General features: G+C 34.3%; 1 protein-coding gene across 1 annotated transcript; it reads left to right on the plus strand.

Moving 5' to 3' along the window:
* The first annotated feature begins 10,063 nt into the window (after positions 1 to 10,063).
* Positions 10,064 to 11,371, plus strand: LOC149536739 (putative E3 ubiquitin-protein ligase XERICO). Its single transcript, XM_089803779.1, has 2 exons — positions 10,064 to 10,722; positions 11,073 to 11,371. The coding sequence occupies exons 1-2, from the start codon at positions 10,145 to 10,147 to the stop codon at positions 11,077 to 11,079; spliced, it is 585 nt and encodes a 194-aa protein (XP_089659905.1). The 5' UTR covers positions 10,064 to 10,144; the 3' UTR covers positions 11,080 to 11,371.
* Positions 11,372 to 16,947: the final 5,576 nt, after the last annotated feature.

Below are 16,947 nucleotides of genomic sequence, written 5' to 3' on the forward strand. Positions count from 1 at the left end.
ACATGAGAATGATGGAAGGTGAGAATATAGTACAATACTACACAAGAGTTAAAGAAGTACTTAATGCTATTCATGGTGCAAATGGAGAAATCAAAGATGAAACTGTGATAAATAATGTATTGGGGACTCTACTCCCTATTTATGCCATTAGAGTTTCTACAATCCAAGAACTAAGATGCACACCAGGTAACACTTTGACCTTAGAAGGTGTAATTGGTAGACTTACTACTTTTGAGATGTCTAAATTTGATAATTACACAACTGCTACCATTGAATCTGCCTTTATGTCACAATTGGTTCTTAGCAAAAGAAAAGGAAAACATATGAAGAGTGACAGTGACAATTTTGATGATGAGATTGATGAACTTGGAGCCCTCATTGCAAAATGATTTGGAAGAGGGTGTGTGCACCAAGGTGGTGTACAATTTAGTGGACACCACAAAAAAAAATTGAAACATGTTAATAACCTGATTGGGTTATCAATAACCCCATCGAGTTGTTTAAAATTTCAAAAAGTGGTCAGGCTTGGTTACCTAGCCTAGCCAAAATACATAAAAAATAAAACCCTGATCAGGTTCCAAGGATGAAAAACCTCTTCAAAACTCAATCGGGTTTTGAAGAAATAAAAATAGGCTTTACTCCAAAAGTGATAACTTTCACATCTAGAGTCAAATTGACTCCATTCAAAATGCTTTGGAATGATATTGAAGATATATACTTGATATGATGTAAACAAATCAATACTATGTCATAAATTTTTTTATTTTCCATCAATTTGAATTAAGCATAGTCTGAAACATGTAGTCAATGTTTTCCAAATGCATAACCAATAGGTAAACACAAATGCTAACCTATTTTTAATTTTCTCTCTCTCTAAAAATACACACACTCTCACTCACTAGTTAAATAACCCCTAATATATCTCTCTTAATAAATTCTAACCTCTTGCATTCTTTAAGTGACTCCTAACCTCTCTCTCTCTCTCTCTACCTTATTACCCTAAAGTGTTGTCTCTCTAAGTAATCATAAGCCCCCCCCCACCTCTCTCTCTCTCTCTCTCTCTCTCTCTCTCTCTCTCTATATATATATATATATATATATATATATATATATATATATATATATATATATATATATATATATGTATGTATGTATATGTATGTATGTATGTATGTATGTATGTATGTATGTATCCATCTTATTGCCCCCCCCTCCCCGCTCTCTCTCTTCATCCTATCCCATTCTCTCCATATTTCTCACTCTCTCCATCCTATCCCCTATTTTTGTTTCAATTTTTTATTATTTGCCATAAATTTGAATTATGCATAGTCTGAAACAGGTAGTCATTGCTTTCCAAATGTGTAATCAATAGGTAAATATGAATGCTAACATATTTTTAATTTTCTCTCTCACAAAAACAAATACACACACTCACTAGCTAACTAAATAACCCTTAATATCTCTCTCTTAATAACTCCTAACCTCTTGCATTATTTAACTAACTCCTAAGCTCTCTCTCTCTCTCTCGCTCTCTCTCTCTCTCTCTCTCTCTAACTTTTTACCCTTAAGTGTTGTCTCTCTTCGAGTAATCCCTAAGCCCCTGTCTATCTCTCTCCATCCTATAACATTCTCTCTATATTTCTCACTACCTTTGTCCATGTCCAATCCCCTCTCACTCTCTCCATCCTATCCCCCAATCTATGTCCTATCTCCCTATCTCTCTCCATCATTTCATCTCTCTCTCTCTCTCTCTCTCTCTCTCTCTCTCTCTATACACACACACACACACACACACACACACACACACACACACACACACACACACACTATCCCATTCTCTCCATATTTTTCACTCTCTTTGTCCATGCTCAATGCCCTCTCACTCTCTCCATCTCTCTCTCACTCTCTCTTATCTTATCCCCTGTCTCTCTTCCTATCCCTTATTCTCTCTCTCTCTCTCTCCCACCTTTCTAACCCCTTACCCATCTCTCTTTGATCTCTAATACCTAACCACCCCCCCCATCTCTCTCCTTGATCTCTCATCCTTGAGTGGGAACTTCATGTAGAGAGAGGCGTTAGGGATTAGGGGTGATAGAGAGATGGGTAAGGTAGAGAGAGAGAGAGAGAGGAGGGGATACGATAGAGTGGGAGAGAGAGAGTAGGAGAGGGAGAGGGAGAGGGAGAAGGAGAGAGATAGAGGAGTGGGCTTAGGGATTACTCAGAGAGACAACGCTTAAGGATAACAAGCTAGACAGACAGACAGACAGATAGATAGATAGATAGATAGAGAGAGAGAGAGAGAGAGAGAGAGAGAGAGAGAGAGAGAGAGAGAGAGAGAGGTTAGGAGTTAGTAAGAGAGATATATTAGGAGTTATTAATTAGTGAGTGAGTGTGTGTATTTTTTTTGAGAGAGAGAGAATTAAAAATATGTTAGCATTTGTGTTTACCTATTGATTGTGCATTTGGCAAATAATGACTACTATTTTAGATTATGCTTAATTCAAATTGATGGAAAATAATATTTTGATGACATAGAATTGATTTATCTACATCATGTTGTAGAGATATCCAATATATTTCCATTGCATTTTGAATGGAGTCAATTGAACTCTATATGTGAAAGTTATGGCCTTCGCCTACATTTAGTTCTTCAAAACCTGATTCGATTTTGAATAACCAGATCAAGTTTTGAATAACTAGATCAGGTTTTGAATGCAATTTTTCATTTTCATAACCCGATCGGGTTATTTGAATCCTAGAAACTTGATTGGGTTATGGCTTGGTGATAGCATAGGGAAATGACCCAAAGGTTTAGGAGATTGTTTTCCCTCCAATTTTTTCCTTTAGACATTTTTTCATCTTCTAAGATGAATTCTCATCTTTGTCTTCATCAAGTTTGCTAATGGTGAAGTGGGTATCTCTAAAATCTCGAGTATAATCTTACATGTCTTCTTAGCTTTCTAATAATATAAACTTTTCCATTTTCGTACAACATTAACATGGTAAACTTTAATTTATTTTAGCAATGCCTTGACATTCCTCATAGACATTTGTCTACCATTATTTTAATAACTTTTGATATACTTAAAAAATTCAAAATAAACTATATATTATTGTTCTACACTTGATTCTATACACATTTTAAAAAAAAAGTTTCTATTTTATATTATTTTGGTGTAACTTATGCTCAACACATGAACATGTACCAAAATTTGAGGATGTAGTTAGTTCAATAATTCATAAAAAATAAAATACTCATTAGAAAATTACATAAACATATACAACTTCTAGATATGATTCTTAACTATCATCTTGCCAAATGGATGTGCAAAATAGTGAATATAACTATGTCTTTTGTGCTGCACATGAAAACAACTATGTTATATTTTCTAAAAAAATCAAGAAGTATTTTTCATGTGCGCAGAGTTTGACCCACATAATCTTATCCATTTAAAAAAAGCTATAGTAGTTTAATAAAGAAAATTCAGAGTACTACAATTTATATGTTTTAAATATCTTGTCATTTTGATTGGATGACCCTCAAACGTCTCGTCCAAGTTTAGGTTTACCTAATTTTAGAAAAAAGGTGTCCACTTATACCCCCCTTTTTGTACACTATCTTGGTGCACTCACCCAAGAGGAAAAGGTAAATACAAAGCTAAATTACCTATTATATGTTTTTCATGCAACAAAGTAGGTCATATTGCTACTAGGTGTCCTCATAGAGAAGATAAGGATGAAAGGAAGAAGACAAGACAAAGACTACAAGAAAAACAAGGATGACTAAGGTAGGAAATCTTGTTATATTGCTAAAGAAGAAACTAATAATGAATCTAGAAGTAATGATGATGAAGTTGTCTATATTTCTATGAAAGTAGATTTTGATGAAGATGAGGAACTACATTGATTTCATATATAAACAAAAGTGATAGATGGATAATTGATAGTGGATGCTCCAATCATATGACTCGTGATAAAGATAATTTTTAGGATATTGGTCCATACAAAGGTGGATGTGTTAAATTTGGTAATGATATTCCATGTGTTGTAAAAGGTAAAGGAACTATTCAACTGACTAACAAGATAAAATGTGACAATGTTTAGTGGGTTGAAGGACTTAACTATAATTTGTTGAGTGTTTCATAGAAGAACACATTAGGTTACAAAGTTGAATTTCACAACAGGAAGGCCAAGATACATGATGTTGATGGTAAGCTAGTTGGAAGTGGTGATTAGACAAGAGGTAATTTGTTCTATCTAGATCTATCTTACGAGACATGTTTGTTTGCACAACAAGAAGATGTTTGGTTATGGCACAAGAGGTTATGTCATGTAAACTTTGAAAATTTAGTGGATATCACTAAAATGAAGAAAGTAAGAGGATTTCCTAAACTAAAGAAGCCTAGCAATGTTATGTGTAAACAATGTCAATTGGGAAAAATGACCAAGTCTAATTTTAAGAGCAAAATTACACTTCTAATGATATTTTGGAACTGATTCATATTGACCTATGTGGACCCATTGATGTTCAAAGCTATTGTGGAGATACGTATTTCATTCTATTTGTTGATGACTACTCTAGGATGATGACTGTGATGTTTCTTAATGCTAAATTTGATGCTTTTTAGTCATTTAAGTGGTATTTAGCCAGAGTTGAAAAAGAAATAGGTAAGAGTCTAAAGTGCTTGAGATCTGATAGAGGTGGTGAATTCATTTCAAATGAGTTCAATACATTCTGCAATGACAGAGGAATTAAAAGACAAATGTCAGCACCAAGGACCCCTCCTCACAATGAGGTAACTGAAAGGAGAAAGAAATCAATAATGGACCGTGCAAGGACATTGATGATGGAAAAGAGTGTATCAAAGAAATATTGGAGAGACTTTGTTGGTAATATTGTCTATACCCTGAATAGAGTACAAGTCAAGAAAGGTACAAATGCTACACCTTTTAAATTGTGGTATGGATATGCTCCTAATGTGAAATATTTCAAAAACTTTGGAAGTAGATGCTATATACTTAAAGATAATAGGAATCGAGAACTTGATGCAAAAAGTGAAGAAGGTATATTCCTAGGATATTTTGCTAAGAGAAAAGCTTACAATTGTTTGAACTCTAACACTAACAAAGTTGTGGAAATGCAAATGTGATAATTGACGAGTTTGCAGAAAGAAGTGAAACTACATGTAAAGAAGAACCTGAAGACTACATTACATTCATCTACATGGATGATGATGCTCTAGACACTCCTAATGAACAAGCTAATCAAGATGTAGTCTCTCAGTAGACATGAAATGTTGTAGAGCAATAGAGAGTTGGTGTCAGGCAACATACTAAAGATGTCATGTCATAGACAGGTATGTCAACCATCAGATAGAAAATGTTGAGCATGCAGAAGCTGGACCAGACCCTAAACAAGGAAGAGCAAATGAGCCTAAGATTATTTTTTAGGATGAACTTGTAGAAGAACAAAGAAGGAAACTACCTATGCTAGCAAAATATGTGAGAAGACATCACAAATTGGTGATGTTGAATCAAGTGTTATGACAAGAAAGATACTCAAAGATGATACATGCTTACTTTGTGAATTTGAGCCCAAGGTAGTAAAAGATGGCTTAGATAATGAAGATTGGATTTAGGCAATGAATGAGGAAATTGAACAAATCGAGAAAAATAATACTTGGACTTTAGTGCCAAGACCTAAAGACAAAAATGTCATTCGGACAAAGTGGGTTTTCATAAACAAACTCAATGAGAATCATGAAGTAACAAGAAATAAGAAAAGACTAGTATGCAAAGGTTATGCTCAAGAAGGAGGAGTTGACTATGGAGAAACTTTTTCTCCCATGGCAAGACTTGAAGGAGTCAAAACTCTACTTGCATATTCAACCTACAAGAATTTCAAGGTATATCAAATGAATGTCAAATCTGCATTTTTTAAATGGCATACTTGAGAAAGAAGTTTATGTTGATTAACTTGAAGGATTTGTAGATCTAGAAAATAAGAGTATGGTATGTAAACTAAACAAAGCCCTCTATGAATTGAAACAAGCCCCAAAAGCATGGTATGAAAGATTACATAACTATTTGGTAAAGATTAGTTTTGAAAGGACAAATGATAACAATAATCTATATTTGAAGAATGACAAGAACAATTAAGTATTGTTATCTAAAATATTTGTTGATGATATTATATTTGGAGGAAGAGAAACATTATCCAAATCATTTGCTGATGAAATGAAGAAGGAATTTGAAATGTCTATGTTTGGTGAAATTTTTAAATTCTTTGTTGGATTACAAGTATGTCAAATGAAGTTTGGTATTTTTATTACTCAATCCAAATACATCAAAGAGATACTAAAGACTTTTGGTATGGATAATTCAAGGCTACTGAGCACATCTATGTCAATAGGACATAAGCTATCTAAAAATGATGATTCTACTAAAGTGAACCAAACCATAGATAGATCCATGAATGGAAAATTATAGTATGTTGTTCATAGCAAACTAGATATTACATTAGCAGTTGGGACAGTTGCTAGATTTTTAGAAAATCCTAAATAAATTCACATGATGGTAATGAAAAGGATAATGAGATATCTAAAAGGTACAGAAGACTATGGATTGTATTACAAGAGAAGTAATAAATTTGAATTGAAGGTATTTATTGACTCAAATTGGGCAAGAAATATTGATGACAAAAAAAGAATTAGTGGAGGTGCATTCTTTCTAGGAAACTAAAGGAGATTGCCACATACAAAGAAAGGTGGATTAGAGATGTACAAGTGTGAGAGTGAATGTGAAGCTAAAGGAGATTGATTACATAGATGTTGCTGATATTGATAAGTGAAATTTGAGCTAGAAGGCTTAAGTGTTGTTGAAGGGGGAAGACTAATTGCTTGAGGGGTTGCTGAGTGAATCAAGAACATAAATGATAGTGGAGAGCTTATCAGTAAATCAACACCTAAACTGAATAGAGATATGAACTTGCAAAGTGATTTGTAATCATACATATTGAAACCCTACTATTTTCTTTCTAATCATTATAAATAATTTGTTATAAAGTCCTTTTAACAGAGGTTGAAATAACAATCATTTAAAAGACTTAATAGTTTGTATAAATCCTTTCACAAGGTGACATTCTAAATGGAGTTAAAAAAGTCCTCTAACAAGGCCACTCCTAACAGGGTGATTAAATCCTCTAACTGGGTCACATTTAATAGTGTGTATTGTAACCTTTAATAGGGTTGGCACCTAATAGAGCTCACTTCGAAAGAGTGAAAAAGTGGTGACATGTTGTTGGTGGGTTTTCCCAAATTGGGTATCCACGTAAAAATCCTAGTGTCAAACCTGTGTTGAATGCTTTCTATGTTTTACATTTTATATTCAGTAAAGCATGTTATATTTGGAACAATAATTTTGGTTTATAGTAGAGACTAAGTAATGATAGAGACTGAGCAACAACATGATAAGAAGAACAATAAGAGTTTTATGTTTAATTGTTCAAATGACACTTAAGGACCTTGAGCAACTGATTCACGCTCCCTCTTAGTTATTCTAAATATTTCGAACACCTACTTCACCAATTTTGGCTTCATACTGATTGGTGTTCTGTCTTCACTTCGACATCAATGACAATCGAATTATAACTAGTCATGTTGGTACCTTCATCGATCTAGTTCCTTAGACTTTTGATAGTTAGGCCAACACAAAGGAATCTAGATTCCCTACAAATAAGAACCTGCCCAATCCTTCTGCAATGTTATTGGTGTCATCTCTTCTTTTATTTCAAGTATAGATACCATTATTGATTTTTGTCTATTAGATTATTTGAGTTAATCCATTCATTAAAGTCCTTGATAGATTGAGTTACTTGTTCTATGCCTCCCCATTTTCCCCTAAGGTCGGAGATAGCATTGAAATCTCTACCAAACATGTAGAGTCTATTAGTGTGATTCTAACATAAGATCTTAATATCGTTAGACAATTTTTGTTTGCCATGAGTGGTAATGGAACCACATTTACTAATAAGGTAAAAGAATACAAAGATTTGGATGCTTTTGATCCCCCCCATGTTTTAGTTCCCTCTAATTTTGATATACCTAATTTCTTACTATATTTGACAGATTCTTCATTAGTTAGTCTATTTTCTTGTATAATGACAATTTTTATTTTAGTAAGTTTAGCTAACATTTAAATAGCCATTGTTTGTTAGGGGCGTTCCACACATATTTTCATTGCTTTGTGGAAAGGAACTTCCCCTTTCCTCCATGAAAAAAGTCAAAGAGTTTAGTTTGATTTCTTGCTTCACCATCTTGTTTCGTGAGTTCAAAGTTGGATTTTCTACCTCTTCTTTTTAATATTTCACTACAGGAAGGGGAATCCATACCCATGATAACAAATGCAATGCCAAATTTGTTGCTTTTAAGTGCATTATTAATTGTATCTTGATTATTTATTTCATTTTCTTTATCGGTTTCAAGTTCTTTATCCATATTTTTAATAAATTGACTTACTTTTTAAAATTATTGGAATGTATTTCTGGATTGGATTGTGTGCTCTTTTTTTTTGCATCAACATTTCAAATCACACTTAGTGATCCATCATCAAGATGAGAATACCCAAAGGAGAAAAAAATGATAGAAGAGAATATGTATGTGTGTGTGTGGGCATTTCTATTTTTATAATTCACCTACAATTGAACCTATCTTAAATGCACCTCCCGAAATAGAGGGAAGATAAAAGAAAAATGACTCCATATCAAACTTATGGTATTCCTGTAATTATATGATAGCAATAGAGGAATTTTAGGTTGGAGCCTCTTTTATTGAAAGTCTAGATTTGATTCTTTACAAATTCATTTAAAACCATCTAGCTTCATCATTAAACCTCAATTTATTCTTAATAATAGGGAAACATACTGGGTAGAAATTATAGCTAACTTCGTACACCCACAAATCCTAAACAACTTTTGACAATTATTTTGGTTCCTAGTTATAGCCTTGTTCTATTTTCTTGTGCACTAAGGACATACATTGTGTGATTTGTTGTGTGTATATGGGTTTAAAAAATGTCAATTCAAAATGTTACCTAATATCTACTTGAAAATACCCCAACTACAACCACCTTAAAAATTATTAATACTTATTCATAAATGCTCTTGTAATACTATAGTTACCAATAAAAATGTACCAACTCCTACAAAAATTCAAATACTCATATATAAATTAATCAATATATAAATTTTATTATACTTTTAAATTTTTTTAGAATTAATTATTGAAATCGAAAGATGAAGTTGAAAGGTTCTTAATGAGCCCACTAGAGATCAAGTCTATGTGATCGCCTTCCGTGATTGATTGGTTGGTGGCTCATAGACTTGGTACCTTTGCTGAACTACCTTGAAACCTTACATTAATTATTTAAAATAAAATAATGATTGAAAGAGTGAATACAAATGAATAAAGAATAATTGGTAACATACGTAGGTATTCTTCCCCTGCCTTCTCTGTTTTAATTTTCAATAACGTGCCGGACTCCATTTTAATTTCCTGGTAGTGTAAATATTAAAGAATTAATACTCAAATCATTATCCTAGTCATGGGATTGGAAAATGAGGGACAGGAGAAAGGACGGCACGCTGGCGGCTTAAGATCGAATTGGATTTTAGTGACACGGTATAATTCCGTATCAGCATTTTCCTCCTAATTTTCTACCACGAGATTCATGAAATTTTTCCACACTGGAGTTTAAAATCCATTAAAATTTCATTTAGACAGTTAATACCAGATTCTAGTCAAGTTTTTCTCCATTATCATATTCCGCGTTTCTTCCTCAGATTGGAAAACCTCTCCTCTCCGCCTAATTTTACATCGTCACCATCCTCATGTAGTTCTACTAAATTGTGCGATTCAGATCTGATCCAAATTCCCCCATTTGACAAACAGTCCCAAGAAAAACTTTTCAAAGTGGTTAGAAGCTTCCATGATTTGGCCTTGACCCCTACCAAAAGAAAACCACTCACCTTGCCCTGTAAAACAGGGGTCTCTTTACCATTTAATACATCCAACAAAATAGGGTCTGCTCTTCCTTGTGCTGAAACAATTCTTCCATTAGATTGAGGCTTATTATACTGGCAGGTGTAATGGGTTTTCCAAGCTTTTCTGGTGTCTCAACTGGGCTGCTGGTTTTAATCAACACGGTTCTCTCCGTCCAATCCGTTAAGGATTTTGCCAAATCACTTATGCGGATTCTGGGTTTGTTCTTTACATCTGCCGCTGATAATGTACAGATAAATAGCAGGAGGAACCAGCTTCTCAGGAGGGAATATTCTAATTCTAACCCTGAAACCTCTCCAGAAAGTGTGGGGTCTGAGCTTGCCCAATTGCCCGCCGTGGCTGATGAAATCAGGCAGAATCTCCCCGTTGTGCCCTACGAAATGCCTGCAAATAATACCCAGATGGGGGAATGTGCCGTTTGTTTGTGTAAGTTTGAGGAAGGGGATCAAATAAGGGAACTGCCATGCTCTCATTTCTTCCATAGAATTTGCCTTGACAAGTGGTTGGATCACCAACAAACAACTTGCCCGTTATGCAGACTCTCTCTTATACCAGAAGAGACGGCCATTAGACTGAGGAGAAGAGAGCAGGAACTTACAGAAGAGCTCATGTTCTGGTTCTCTTCCTTCCATGGCCATGGATTTCACAGCATGTGGTGGTTAAGGTAAGCATCTTTGTCTTTGATCTTGGAATTGGGTAATTTTCTTTTTGAATTGAAGATTTCCGCAATTCATATGAAATTATCAAATTTCATGCATTTGATGTGTGGGATTATTTTTGCATGGATGTTTGATGCGCTCTCTCTCTTATTCTGATGATGGATAAAAGAGAATGATCGGAAAAAATAATCACACAATCGAATCCAGAAATATTGTTGAATATTTGTACTTTTATAAAAAATTGCAGTCATTTGTTTTTTAATCAAAATGATTGGCCTTTCTATGATTCTTCTGATTAAATTATTAGGTCTTTCTTATTAGACAATGTTGCGCCTTATTCTGTTGAGTACTACAGGGCCTAGGGACACATACCTTCTGTTAATGGTTGATGGAGTATTGTAGATCCGACATTCAACTGGGCATTTTATTTGGACAGTTGCGCCTCAAGATTTGTATATATATAGTATCTTTATTTCTTCCTATTTTCAGCATGTAAATCTATTTTTTCCACTCAGATCCAGATGGTCTGATGGATTGAATTTTTCAGTAGCAGAACTCTTAAAAGTAATAATGGTATTATTAAATATTTCCCTTTCAATGGTAATCTTTTGAGAGGCAACTATGAAAAATAAATGGATTGGTTGTTCTTGATCATCTTTGTTGTATGATTTCTTTATATGTTGGTCTTATAGAGCTATTTTTGGTCATTTCATATGTGTATTTTTTTTAGGGCAATTCCATCTCTAGTTTATACTTTGTTTACGTCTCTGTGTCCTGGATTATATGGATCTATTTCTTCAGAAACTTCGGGAACTTTCTGAAAATGGATAAGGTAGGTTTTGGACCCAGGACTCTCCAATATGGCTTATTTTATTAGTATATACAGGTGATCATCAGGTGAAATTATTGGGCTCTTCAGAGATGTCATATTTTCACAATCTATCATAAATATTAAGTTTCCGGATTCAATTGTTTATATCCTTTTTACATCTCTTGCTATCTTTCATTCTGATGATAGACCATGGAATGTGATCCGAAACGTTGATACTAAAAAAATATACACAATCAAATCTAGAAATTTAGCTTAATATTGATCTTTTACCATTTAAAAATCTGAGAGTGATTCCTTTTTCCTGTAGATTTAATCAAATGGTCATATAAATGACTTGGCTGCCTGTGAATTTTTTTTCATAATTAATCTTATAGATTTCTACAATTAAGTTGCTTTTAAATTTGTTTGTGTAATTTCTTTAACATCAACATTTTTGTTTTTGAATCACCCGAAATAATTTATTATCAAGCTATCTAGAAAATGCCAAGATATTTAAGATCGTAAGTTGAGACATATTAGTAAGTGTTGAAGCCCAAATCACACCCGCATGAAGAAACAATAACTACCCTGTATGACCTAATGGGATTTTCCACCACTAACTTCCCTCTTTTAGGACTAAGTTTCGATTGGTAACCGGCCAACAAGAATTATTCTTATTTCATCAGAGCTCAGTGCCCTTTACTCTCCATTTCATTCCTAGTCAGTAATTCTTATGATAGCTTAAGCATCTGTGATTGCTCTCATTATTTTCTCTGAAAATGGATGAATGATAAGTTTATATTTCATTAATTGGGCATGATCAGATCTTGGCTTTAGAAATCTGTTTTTTCATTAGGTTTCAGTTTTTTTTATTACATATTAATATTGGTTCCGAAAAATATCCACTTCATACCATTTCCCTCAAAAGGAATAGAGAAAGAAATTATGTTTTGAAACACTTATTTGTGTAAGGCAAAAACACGATTCAAACCGGGTGTTCTGTCTGTCAAATTAGACCGAGCTTGGCACAATTTTTTTTGGTAGGCCTAAGATAGTAAAGCCTACGTTGGGAAGCAAAAGAAATAATAAGAACCGCAGTAGGAATTGGGATTCAGCCCTTAATAAGAAATGCTCTCTTATCCAGGAGAAAACTTTAAATGTCAAAGAAGGGCACTCATAGATGACACTTACAGATTTTCCTATTTCAATATGTTAAATTATGTTGAAACAGCATTTAAATTATTTCCCGTTTAGGTAATGTAATTTAACAGCTTAAGGGAAACAAATGCAATTCCTGGGTATTTGAAGAGGTCTTTCAGGCTAATAAAATTAAAGTTACATCCTTTAGAGAACTAAATAGCGTTGAGTAACTTTTAGGTTTTGCACTCCTGATGGCATGATCCATTTGACCTTTTGATTTTAAGATATAATAGTTCAATAAGAACAGATATATGCCTTCCAATGACTGATGGAAATGTGTTCCCAAATAAAGAACTGAGGCTCCCATTTTTACTCTGAGGTCCCATCAAATTGGAAAAGTGCAGCAACAGGGAAAGAAAATAAATCATTTTCTGTAAAAAAGGATTCCCACGTATATAGCTGGGCCTGAAAGATCAGTATTATTATATTATATGCTGTGATATAGGTTGCAGGATATTTGGAAAAAGGGTTATTATTTCTATTACTACATGGTTACTATTATTTCTCATTAAAAAAATGCTCTTACACTTAATTTCTTAGCATAAGAGAACTTATAAGTTCATGGAAGCCCTGACTTTTGTCATCAGCACCTGCCGAGAAATTGTAGGTAGCCCCCTCCACGGAAAGTATTTATGGCATATAATTGGTGTTCAAATAGGCCAATGCAAGCGACTCTCAGTGCTATAATGTCTGTGGGAGTTAGCATTCTTTTGGTGTCTGTCTTTAGGTTAGTACTAGTGTTTGGAGTTGGAAATAAGTTGCATTAATGGGCTGGTAAACAGGGGCCAGTAGTACAGATGGTAGTATTAATGGGGTTGCCGTTGTGCCAGTACAGTTGGTAGTATTAGAGTGGGGTTGCCGTTGTGCCAAAAGTCCGATCTGTTAGTGTTCGATACAAGCACTCAATTTATAGTACACAGGAGGTGGTTAAGCCCTTGTCATGAATCTTGAGGGGAGCGCTGAACATTTTACCAATAATCTCCTTGTCAGCGTTACCTGAGGGTCTGAGGATTCACTGTGACCAAGCTTCGATACCACTTGTTAGAGCCGGGTTGCCATTGTGCCAAAACATCGATCTATCAGTGTCCAATACAACTTTTCAAAACAGGAGGTGGTTCTAGGTTCAAGATTTAACTGGTTTAAATGAGCAGCAACTCCAGATATGGCGAGTTGTGAAAGAGGACTACCAATAAGGTCATACTACCAATAAGGTCATACAAACGCTTTATGACTCCTCAGCTTTGATGGTCTCCTAATATCGATTGGTTCTTTGTAACTGTAGTGGAAGAGCTTGGAGGCAGAGATTTTGCAGGTGCATGCATAGGAATTTCAGGGGATGGTTGTATTCCTGTGCAACCAAATCCCCCGACTTGCCGATCAAAATGATTTATAGGAATGGGCGTGTTGTACAGATGGGCCAGGGGGACAGGAAGCCATCCTGAAAAGGTTAGGTTAGGTTACAGTGTTCTTAGGGTGTAATTGATGATGTTTTTGCATATTTTTTTGTGGTTTGAAGGGATATGCATACTATTTTTGCACAGATTTTCTTTCAAGCTCGGGTGAGCATGGGGTGATTGCGTGGGAGGAAGAAATATTTTGGGCATGTACTGCATGGCTGTCCCTGTGATAATAAAAAAAGTGGGGAGAAGAAGTAGACGACGAAACAACAAAGCAGGATCAGGATCTCTGAGAAAGCCCACTGTTTGATGTAGGAAATCTCTTCATCCACAAGGCCTACATGACTGCACGCAGTGATCACACCGATAAAGGTGTTCTCATTTGGTTTGATACCTGCTTGTAACATTTTGTTCAAACAGTTGCAGGGCTTCTTTACCCTGTATATGCGCTAAGAACTCATCAAGCTTCATGAGTTCAAAGCTTCATGCCTTGATTTCTCATCCTGTAACCAAAATTAAAGATATGGCGGTGGATATGACTTTAAAGAGAACTAAAGATATCACGCATCCCTAGAAGGAGATGTGGCAGTGGAGAGAATTGAAAGATAAAAGAACAAGCTAAATGTTTATTAATGCACGTTTAATGCAGGGAGCTAAGAATTTCTTTTTAATTTCTGTCTCAAAATTTAATTTTTCACCTTACCTTTTAGCACAGGAGCCAATCGAAGTTCAAACAAATAGCTTTATACTAATTTTAAAAACATATAAAAAGATCAAATTAAAGTAACAAACTTTACTCTTTAGAAATAGATTAATTTTATATTTTGTTTGGTTAGAATGATTGATTTTTATGCATCTAACAAGTGCATAAGTATTCCTGCCGTAGGCAGGAACTAATAAGTCTCCAATAAGTAGTATAAATATTAAAACTAGGCTAAGAGCCCCAAGCACTTGCATTGTGGCTGAAGGGGATGTTAGAAATAAGTCACACTAGAACTGATGATGGATTAGCTAAGAGGGACCAGTAGGTCAGTTGGTAGGGGACTCCAATAGCAAATAGATTAGCTAAGAGGGACCAGTAGTTCAGTTGGTAGAGGACTCCAATAGCAAATAACAGGTTCTAAGTTCGAAATCTAAATGAGCAGCTACTCCAACAGAAATGGTCAGGAGTTTTGGAAAAGGCTAAGATTCTCTGTGGATTTTATAATTGAGTTTATAGCTTTTTATTGATGATTGCTTTTCTAAAACACATTTTTATTCCCCAAGAATTTGATCGCCCGAGAATCAAAAGAGTTTGTTTGAGAATCTGCCAGCATTCTGGTTTGTATAAACTGCCTGGATTGTTAGCAAATTTGTTGTTTGTGCCTGAATTGCGTATGTTGGTTCCTCGGAAATGATTATACTTTCTCAGGCAGAGCCAACACATCACTTACAGAAATCAAGGGATTACAATGTAACACTCATAGATCACAGAAATCAAGGGCAGATAAGAACGATTCCAATGTTTCTTGCCAGTCTGTTTTATAGTACAAGATTAATTTTTTCTGGATGTTGCTTTTGGATTCCATTGTATAAGAATTCTTTGTATCAACAATTCAGATTATGCTCCGTGATCTATTATCAGAATGATAGAAAGAAGATCATTGCAAAATGAAAAAAATCTTACATAATCAAATAATCAAATCCAGAAGCAACATCCATTTAAATCCAATCACTTTGAACATCTTTCTATTGAAAAAGAGACATCCTGTTATAATTTTTCTTTCCAAAATGCTATTGGAAAAGAGACAGAATATTAAATGTCATTTTTGAAATTCCTTATCATATAGTAAATGTTCAAATAACAAATAACCTGTTATTTCTGGAACTTGTAAGTGATCTATTGTAACCCTTCCGAGATTATTTGGCTTTGTTAAATGGTAAGCAAACGATCATGTGATGCCTATTACCGTCTCAAGCATTTGAATAATAACATTTGAGATTATCAGGGTTATTTCTGCTTGAGATGTGTACATGGTTATGAATAATAATTCTATGAAATTGGAGCCTGAACAATAGTTTTGTGAAATTATCTGGTAATATCGGCTTTAGATTTGCACATAAATTCTGTATCTTGCCGTGAGGCAAAATAAAATAAAAATTCTGTATGTTTTTGAAGGTGGCTTTTATTATTTTTAGTAAAATGTCTGGGCTAGAGAATCAAGCTTTTTTTGTTTGGGCTCCTAATTTTTTTTGTTTGGGCCACTAATTTTAAAATTTGAATGCTATACTTTATATTGAAATGCATAAACTATAGTTATTCTTAAATTCTACTTTCTCTTGTGATATATACATATTTATAAAAAAAACAGATTCTATTTGCATATCGACATTCAAAATGGTAATATCTTAGGTTCCGTTTGGTTGGGGAAGATGAATTTGTGGCATAACCAGGTTATCTTATAACCAGGGTTTTGAAAATCTGGTTTTGTGGTTTGGAAAGCCAATGGTCCGTTTGGTTGACAAGGAAGATGAATATACTGTGGACTCCCCACAATATTATTAAAAAAACTGTCACAAAATTCAAAACTTGGTTTTAATTTAGAATTTCACTTTTTAATTGGAAGAAACATTTTCCAATTTTTGACCAAAATTGGAAGATGAAATTGAAAACCAGGTTATAATTTTAACCAACCAAACGCCCATGTTTTTCTGCAAAACCTGGTTTTACCCCTGATAACCCAATTTTGGTCCTCATCTTCCAGCAACCAAACAGGACCTTAGATCTTTCATTTTGATTTTAAGACCTCTAAAACCTGTTTTTTTATTATCATTTTTCCTTT

Source organism: Cupressus sempervirens, chromosome 10 (genome assembly GCF_028749045.1).
Source record: "Cupressus sempervirens isolate cs-2001-9-10 chromosome 10, ASM2874904v1, whole genome shotgun sequence".
In the NCBI taxonomy this organism is placed as follows: Eukaryota; Viridiplantae; Streptophyta; class Pinopsida; order Cupressales; family Cupressaceae; genus Cupressus; species Cupressus sempervirens.